Source organism: Urtica dioica, chromosome 4, assembly GCF_054948205.1.
Source record: "Urtica dioica subsp. dioica isolate 48M chromosome 4, U.dioica_male_clone48M_v1_H2, whole genome shotgun sequence".
Taxonomy (NCBI): Eukaryota; Viridiplantae; Streptophyta; class Magnoliopsida; order Rosales; family Urticaceae; genus Urtica; species Urtica dioica.
Window position 1 is genome coordinate 15,001,933 of NC_142759.1, and position 9,296 is coordinate 15,011,228.

At 38.9% G+C, this 9,296-nt stretch overlaps 1 protein-coding gene across 1 annotated transcript; it reads right to left on the reverse strand.

Annotated features, from left to right (window-relative positions):
* Positions 1-1,308: 1,308 nt before the first annotated feature.
* On the reverse strand, positions 1,309-3,313 carry ADS1 (MATE efflux family protein). The gene has a single exon (XM_089612510.1). The coding sequence runs from the start codon at positions 2,964-2,966 to the stop codon at positions 1,410-1,412; it is 1,557 nt and encodes a 518-aa protein (XP_089468636.1). The 5' UTR covers positions 2,967-3,313; the 3' UTR covers positions 1,309-1,409.
* Positions 3,314-9,296: the final 5,983 nt, after the last annotated feature.

Consider the following 9,296-nt stretch of genomic DNA (forward strand, 5'->3'; position numbering starts at 1 on the left):
TTGAACCGAAATTTTTAAAAACATTATGAAAAATAAATTTAAACTTGAACATATAATGCAAGAAAAAATACATGTTGATCAACCCCATATCATTGACATTTGGGTCCTATAAGAGTCACGTGCTATCTTCCTTCCCATTTGCCAAAACTATATATATATTCTATACAAACATTAATTATTTTCAAGTAAGAGACTTTAGGTCACATTAAGGAGCTCTCATATAGGTATCAATCTCATTGACACTACATGCTAACATCTAAATCAATAATTGGCCTAGTTCTTGTTTTATATTTATTTACAACTTGAAGGGACAAAAAAGAGCTCGACTTTCAAGCTTCGAAAGGCTAAATGAGAAAGAAAAAAAGAAAAATAAAAAGAAAAAGAAAAAAGAATGATAGCCATGATGTGAGGAAGGTACTGCAACTATCCTTATCGCCATCGTCATCTTCTCGATCAATTTAATCACTGTTATAGATCTATATAATATTTGTTATAAAAAAATTAATAATACTAATTATGAGGACCAAGGAAAAGAAAAACAGTTGACACAAAAAGATAAACCTAAGGCTTGACGAGATCCAATGGAGTCGCTGCCAAACTGGACCATGTTATTAGCTCTATTTTCCTGTGTCGAGAGAGACTGACGTGATGGGGATTCAATGCTGACACGTGGCTTATTTGCGTTGAGGATGAATGGATACCTTTTTTTTTTTTTTTTTTTTTTTTTTTGCCTACCCAACAAAGACATGAGAGGAAAAGATCAAACATGTCCGAATCTTTGAAACATTTCCCCGTTCCACTGTTCATTTTTACTTTTCTTTGAAAATATTGATCATGTTAATAGGTTGATTTTCATGTGGAAATGTTCATTTTTATTGGCTTATTTCATGTTAAGCGCATTCCTTCGAAAATTAATTAACTAAGTACGTGATTGGAATTATAGTACTCACTCCTACGTTTTATAAAGTACTTTAAGGATTTCTTATTAGAAAAATTATGTCTCGTAATCTTTTGAGTGTTGACCAAAACAAAACAATTTTTCTTCCGGTTCTAATTAACAAATTGCGAACATCTCAGTGTAGTAGTGTTTTCATAAATCATATCCCTAACCTTTTTTTTTAATGGGTTGACAAAAAGGTATCTATACCATTTCACTCAGAAAGCACCATCATTACATAAAAGAATTATCTCGTCAACAAAGCAAAATTAATTGCGAAGGAGCGGAATTAGATAAAGAAAAGAAATAAATATCTCTGTTCTTAACCGCTACCTTTAGGGAAAGAAAAAAAGAAGCTAAGTTAAAGGGGAGGATAAAAAATTAATCAATAGTAATTCACAATAATCATAGAAAGAGAGAAAGGGTTACAATAGTTTAATTGTCTCTAATGAATTTTAGGGTTGGGGGGTTATTAACTTAATTGTTTGGGAGGTAAAGAAGAAGAAGGTACGAGAATGCATATCAAGGGGAGTTCCTCATCCTCATCCTCCTCTTTGGTATCAATAATGTCATTATTAGTGTCGGCGCACGTTAGCATCTGGGCCCGCTTGGCTTGAAAGTCCCAGTCTGTGGTCCCCACAACATAGAGCATGAGGCCAGCGCAGCACACCTGGGCCGACAGAAGGCCCAGCCAGAGGCCGCAGAAGCCGAGTCCGGCCCAGAAGCTGAGGCCGACGGCGAGCGGCATCCCCACCAGATAGAAGGCGCTGACGTTGACGTTGGCGGCGGAGCAGGGCCTGGCGCAGCCCCTGAGAACCCCGCTCCCCACCGTCTGCGGGCAGTTCCCCAGCTCGCACAGCCCCAGGATGGGCAGCGCCGCCGCCGTCAGCCCCAGGATCTCCCCGTCCCTCGTGAAGATCCTCCCCCACTCCTCCCTCACTCCGTACGCGAACCCCGACGCCCCCAGCCCCGCCGCGAACCCCATCGCCACCGCCACCCCCGCCGCCAGCCGCGCCCGCTCCGGCCGGTTCGCCCCGAGCTCGTTCCCCACCCGCGTCGACACCGCGAACCCCAGCGACGACGGGAACACGTAGATGAGCGACGTCGTCTGGATCAGCACCCCCATCGCCGCCACCGCCGGCTTCGGATCCGGCAGCAGCCCGCACAGCACGATCATGATCTCGTACCACCACCACTCCAGGCACACCGACACGCAGCTCGGCGCCGCCAGCTTCACCAGCGGGCCCCACCCGGCCAGGCACTCGCGGCTCGGCGGGGCCCACCCCTCCGTGCGCGCCACGTACGCCAGCAGGGCCGCCAGCGTGACGAGGTTCGTCAGCGCCGACGCCAGGGCCACCCCGGCCGTCCCCAGCTCCAGCCACACCACCAGGACCAGGTTCGCCGGCAGGTGGAGGCAGGTGGCGGCCAGGGAGGCGAAGGTGACCGGGGCCGTGACGGACTGGGCGCGGAGGTAGATTCGTATCGGGTGGAGGAACGAGTTGGTGACGAGGTCCGGGAGCGTGAAGAGGAGGTAGGTCCGCGCCAGGGCGGCGATCTCGTGGTCCTGCCTGAGGGCCACGAGGATCGCCGAGGTGTTGAGCCAGAGGAGCGAGATGGGGAGGGAGGCCAGGAGGAGGAAGAGCACCGCGCGGTGGAGCGTGGCGGCCATCACGCCCGCCCGCCCCGCCCCGAAGGCCTGCGAGCACAGCGGCTCCATCCCCAGCGCCAGCCCCGACAGCAACGAGTAGCCGCTTATGTTGGCGAAGGCGATCGCCAGCGACCCCCCCGCCAGCTCCGCCTCCCCGAGCCGCCCCAGGAACACCATGGACACCATGGACCGAGAGTAGAGGATCAGGGCCGTCGACGCGATCGGGAGCGCCAGGTTCAGCAGCGCCCGACTCTCCGCTGCGATCGACCCTTTCATCATCACCTCCGCCGACACCATCTCGTCCAAGAACACCGCTTTTTCTGGTGCCACTGCTGCGTTCTTCTTCTCCTTCACGCTTGTTTCACTGTTTGCCTTGCACATTATGATAGATGATGGTGATGCTGCTCACTGATCCAAAGATACCCACCACTCGATCGATGATCAATATATGTATATGAGTACTAGTGTGTGTTTATGTGTGTGTGATTTGTGTGTATATATACACACTCTCTCTCTCTCTCTCTAAACGAAAGGAATGAAGGTGTTGTTTGGTGTTCAAAGATACAAAGACAGACAGATTGGAGATTGGTTTATGTCTTTGCATTTCACCCTCACCCGGTCTTGTATTAATAGACTCTTCGGAGACGTGGGGTGGGGTTTCCCTCGCCTTTTTCCTTTTCCCTTTTTTTTCTTTTTTATTTACAATTTTTAGTTTAATAATAAAGACTTTCTAGCAAACAGTCGCACACGCACACACTCTCCCACCTTTATACTCTGTTTAAGCTTTTAAACGGGATCTAATTCTGTCTACAATCAATTTTTTTTTTTCAGCAAAGAATGAAGCGATAATATTTTTCGTTACTTTATATGTGGCTTAGAGAAAGAGACGTCATTTCGTCAGTTTTTTTATTATTATTTTTATTTTATTTTCTGTGAGAGAGCCGGGATTCGATTTCCAATAAATCAAACAAAAAATAAAATATCAATTTCCCTCTGCGTTTATCAGTACGTGAAAGAAAAAAAAAAGAAAAGAAAAAAACACACACGATGATAATGTACTTGGAATTGGGTGTTATATCATATGATCAAAGTACCGTTTTTCTTTACTGCAAAACCGGTTTGGCCTCGTGGGAAGTAATAAGACCATGCTGACCTTTGGATTTCAGTGTCTTGTACTACCATATCGCTGCTTTCCTCAGCACCGGGCCATTTTCGTCTTCTCGCGTTTCGATGCACACAAAAAAATAGCATTAAATATATGCACAGAAATATCCTATTTGGGTCATCAATGTTTCAAGGCCACAAAATCTGCAATTACACTATGTACCACCAACGCCATAACTCTTTTCTTTTCTTTTGCAGATTTCCCCGGAGATTGCTTTTCTTAACATAAAAAAAAAATAAAAAATCGGAACATAAAAGCAAGAGAAAATGCGATTCTGGTGCAGATCTCCAGCTCATTTTCGAGGAGTTTGGAAATGGTGGAGAGAGCGAGGGAGGGGCTTTTGTGGCACGTGAGGTTCGCACGTGAGTGGGTTTCAGTGTGGAACTAGGAGAGAGAGAGAGAGATAATATACATTTAGAAGGGAAAAATTGCCAAGTTGTCTAGTTTTTTTTAGCAAGGGTTTGGGGGCCCACTTGGCAGTTCAGCTTAAGTGGAATTTCTGATGTGGACCCTACCAAGGTTTACACGTCAGCAAAAACAACAGTAAACTAAAATCGTTTTATTACTGGCAAAGAAGCTGTGCTGGCCTTTCTTCTTTTTTCATTTCGCCCTTCAAAGTCCAGTCCTTTCCCATAACTCACGTCACAGAGTCGTCACACCTTTCCTCTCTCTCCGTAACAAAATAAAAAGAAAAGAAATTGAATTTTGAAACACAATCATATCATCCATTGGATGTGACAATTATTATTCGTACAATTTGTCATGCAAAAATTATTGACTATATTCTGATCCTAACACTATCCAAGATCAAGGCAGCGAGTGTGTGACACGGAAGAGCGCTGTGATTGATTTCATTACCGAAGTGCGTGTTTGAAGAAACTCACACAGAATGCATGGGATTCTGAGCAGTGAGTCAGTATTACTGATTCTTTACATGCAAATAAAGGTCGGTCTTACGTGCGGGTTAAACGGAGGACCAGAAACTCCTCGCTGGCATTTTCTCAAACAGATGGAAGAATTGAGACATTTTAGATCTGCATATACATGCTATACATATATATATATATATATATATATATATATATATTTATATACATAGTTTTATTCGCTTCCTTCCTTCAAACCTGCCATATCTCTCTCTCTCTCTCTCACTCTCTCTCTCTCTCTCTCTCTCTCGCAATCTATCTTTGTCATGTTGAGTTGGGATTAATTGACTGGTGTTGTCGCTTTACACAAAACAAAAAAAGAAATTAGCGTATATAAAGGAGGGGCTAAAACAGTGTTGTGAAAACAAAATATAATTTATATATCGAAGAATTGTATGACACACACACATTTCCAAATCCAATCTCTCACTCACAGTCACACTGGCCTTGTTGCAATAACGGGAGCGCCATCTTTCCCGTTCCAGTACACATCACTATACTTCCGTGGGACCTCGTTTTGTGGACCTTTTTTGTATTTTAAAATACAACATAGAAACCATATACATGGCTTGTAATGTTACTACTATCTTCTTTCTTAATTCATATACATGTGCCAATTTGTCCACATTGTATTCTATCATTATTGTTATTATTATTATTTCTATTATTAATTATTACTATTGTACAATTATTATTACTGTTGTACAGCTAACTATTTTAGCACAAATTCCACAATCTAGAGGGTCCGGGTAGAAGTTTGCGGACCAAAATCAAAAGAGATACATCAAGCTCAGCAAAAGCTACTGTCCATTATAATTCAAAATATCAGAGAAACTGTTAGGTACACATGATTAGTCGAAACATTCTAAAAAAAAATGCTGACCACACTAGTATAGATTATCGATGGTTTATCATAAAATTATTTATGGTCAGATCATCGACGATGATTTCTCGTCTTAAAATTCTCAAGATATGCATGGTTATGTGTCGTCAAATAATATAGGTGCAAAAAGTACGGGTATCGATCCCACACAAAAAACTCGTTCTATTTTCAACATATAGAACAACTAATTGAATTGTAAAATAAATAGAAGTGGGAGGCATTTTAGTAGTTCAAATTGTACCCGAATTAAATTGTAAAGAGCGAAAAAAAGATTTGTATAACAACGATGAGAAGCAAGGGTCACGACTTCATCGGGATCTTATTAGGTCGGCTCTATGAATTCTAAACATATGTTTAATTTAGGGAATCTCAGTCTAATTTTCTCTTGGATGTCTACTACTCTCTCGAGAGTAAAAACATGCCCAATTGTTTGAAGAACTTACATATGTCGGTTTAGATCTTATTCAAATAATTACACTTGCTACGGGAATGCAGACAGCTACACGAGCCTCCTAGGCTATATCTAGCTCTAGGTCGAAAAGTGAGAGAACGGATTAAGTAACGACATCTATTACACTTGGTCTCAAAAATGGTCTAAAAATTCACTATTTAGCTAGATAAACTAAAAATGATATTAATTACTCAAATTCTTTTGAGTTAAAAAAATCAAAATCACCTGACTAAATCACACCCCTACCAATTGTTGGCTTATCATCATGTGCATCGAACACAAAAAATGGTAACAAGTACGAATATTGAAAGCAATAAGAAATGAACAAAACATAACTAGTATATCAATACCAAGCAATAATAAACAATAATCCTAATCCAAAAATCTTAAATGAATTTTAATCAAGAAAAAAAATATATAATTGTCTCAAATCAATCCAAACAAGAATTACAGCTAAGATGAAACTAATAAAATATAGAGCTCTTAAACTAGAAAATAAGGAAAATATAAGCGTAAACAAAATGGAGTTATAGAGGATGAGAATGGGAAATGGGGTCACAAGCTACCCTCCTTCTTTTTCTCTCGAAAATTTTCAAAGACCTCCAATGGCTCTTCTTCTTCAAACCCAAAAAATATAAAATTTCAAAATCAAGTATGTAAAATATTATTTCGCTAAGTGAGGTATTAAGCTTTTAAGTGTAAAATCAGAGAAATCCGGACCATTAATATTGATCCACACACTTAAAATTGCTTAAAAAGACTAATCAAAATGAACACCATCATCATATACATACTGCGCCGCGCGCATCAGGCATCAACGCGGTGAGCTCTTGGTAAAATACGAGTTGGCATGCCGCACTATATGGGGTTTTTGGACTTCCAAAATGCCTCCTAAATACCCTGAAATGCTTATCTTTAGCTCCATTAAGATCTAGACACTCTTCTTGACCTTAAATGCCTAGAATCACACTAAAAACTACAAAATATAATCAAAATACTTAAGAAAGAGTCCCGATTCTCGCTTTGAAAGTAGTGATAAGCGTGAAGAATAACACTTAGCAATCATAAACCTCAAAGTTTGACAATTATAAAAGGTGAAGAACGATATGGAAAAATGAGGGACTCTTAAATTCATAAGAACTCGATAGAATTCTCACCTTTCATCAATAAGTCATAAATTATAAAATACTCTCCGGAATCTTCAACTAGCCAAGCTACTCGGATGCCGTGGCTTCTTCGCTGAAGAATTATTATAATATTTTTTTCTATAATCAATTATTGATATTATTATATTTGATGTACCCAGCCATACTATTATATCGAGGATTCGTCTAAATGTATATTAACTATATCTCAAAGAATAGATTAAAAGGAATATTAAAATACTCAAATTGAAGTAGTATTTTCTTAGATAACACACGTCAATAAACCTTACCAACTTCGTTAAAAAAAATCGGTTCACCTATTTGTCTAGTATTCCACTCGGAATACTTATTTTATCATGGGCTCATTAGGAAAATAGTCAACTTAAACGTTTGAAATTGCTAAATAACTAACGTTTGATAAATCTTAGATAAATAGTCATTTTCATGTATTTACAGATGTAAATCTTAGATAAATAGTCACCTCCATATATTAGGTTACGTCATTATTTATGGCTACTTACCTAAGATTTATCAAACGTTGGCTATTTAATAATGTCAAATTTTTAAGTTGGCTAGTTTCCTAATTTTCCGTTTTATCATTGACAGCATAATGTTAACTTACAAAGTAAAACTATATAATATAACAAGAAGCTTTATCATCACATTTTTCGCTTGTATCTTCAAATGCTTCTCCATGAACAAGAGATTTTTATGGACACCACGCGAATAAAAGAAAAAAAAAACTATTTTTAGGAATCATTAGTTCTATAATAGCCTAACAAGTAAAATAATCAACAGTAAATACATAAATAAACTTCGATCTTTTCTTTCATTATAGAAGTTTCATCATCAGCTTGCAATTACATTACCTGGAAACGAAGAAATTATGTAAAGTACGTTGAAGTACGTTGTCTTTAAAAATATCCTTAATAATTGAACTAATTTTCTAATTTTATTTCTTTAAAAAAATTATGATTTTATTTTATCTAATCTCGTATTTTAAATACATTTTAACTATATATGATTGATAAAAATATATTTAGAGAATATAGTTTTATTGTAAAATACGTTTGATAATTTACAATTCAAATGCGAGTACAGGCCCTGTGCGAGTATATATGTCAAGTATTTGAACATCGTTGCGTAGATAATGCAAGTTTCTTAGGAAATACTCATAACAACCTTTAGCAAAGAATTATTAAGAAAAAAAAATCAAGAACTTTATACAATTATAAAAAATTCATTGATCAGAAAACTAAACGTTGGTAGTTTGTTGTTAGCTTATTTTTTACTGCAAATTTGTGTGGCAATATATCTGGTAATATGTTACAGGCTATGTTGAGACATTTTTTGCATCTATGTGCATAACTGTAATTTTGACAAGTTTTTTGAAATGTCTGAATATTTTGCGGAAGACTTTCTACATTGGTTCTCTTCGCGTGTATCGGTAAGGAAATCTTAGATTGACTTCCACAGTTGTTGAGTACTATAAAAGCCGTACACTTCTCTCTTAGTAGTTCTTGAGATATTCATTCATACTTTTAGGATTTCTAGACGTGCACGATCGGTGGACTGAAAAACTGAATGTGTGATGTTTGTGGTGTAATTCTCGAAACACATCTTCTGATCCATTGAATATGAGAGAATTGTAATTGCTTCTGTATTTGCATGGTTGCTTTTTCATGTGCGTTGATATTGAGATCTACCAAACATACGGGAGAGTGTTGAGAGTGAGAGCGATGAGAGCTCGAATTCAGGGGGAGCCTGAGTTGAAATTCACGAGTAGTATTAGGAAAATTCACATAGCACCATTGTCGTATTTTTTCTACTTTTCATATGGTGAATTTTATTTTCACTGGGGCACACTCCCCTCCATAGAAGGTGACGTTACATCAAACTGTGTTACCACATCTCGTGTCATTTTATTTACGCACTGTATATTTGTTTATCCATCATTTGCATCAGAATAACTTGTCGCATACATTGACTCTACATTATATGCGACATCTATCTAAACATAATTTCATTTGGTATCAGAGCGGGCACTCAAACTCTTGAGTGGTTTTCTAGTCTTGTTGATATTTTTTTTGTTTATGATGAATATATAATACCAAGGAAGAGGGATATGTTAATCATCCAAT

Coding starts and splice junctions, on each gene's coding strand:
- ADS1 (XM_089612510.1), bottom strand. CDS start 2,966: ATGTGCAAGGCAAACAGTGAAACAAGCGTGAAGGAGAAGAAGAACGCA.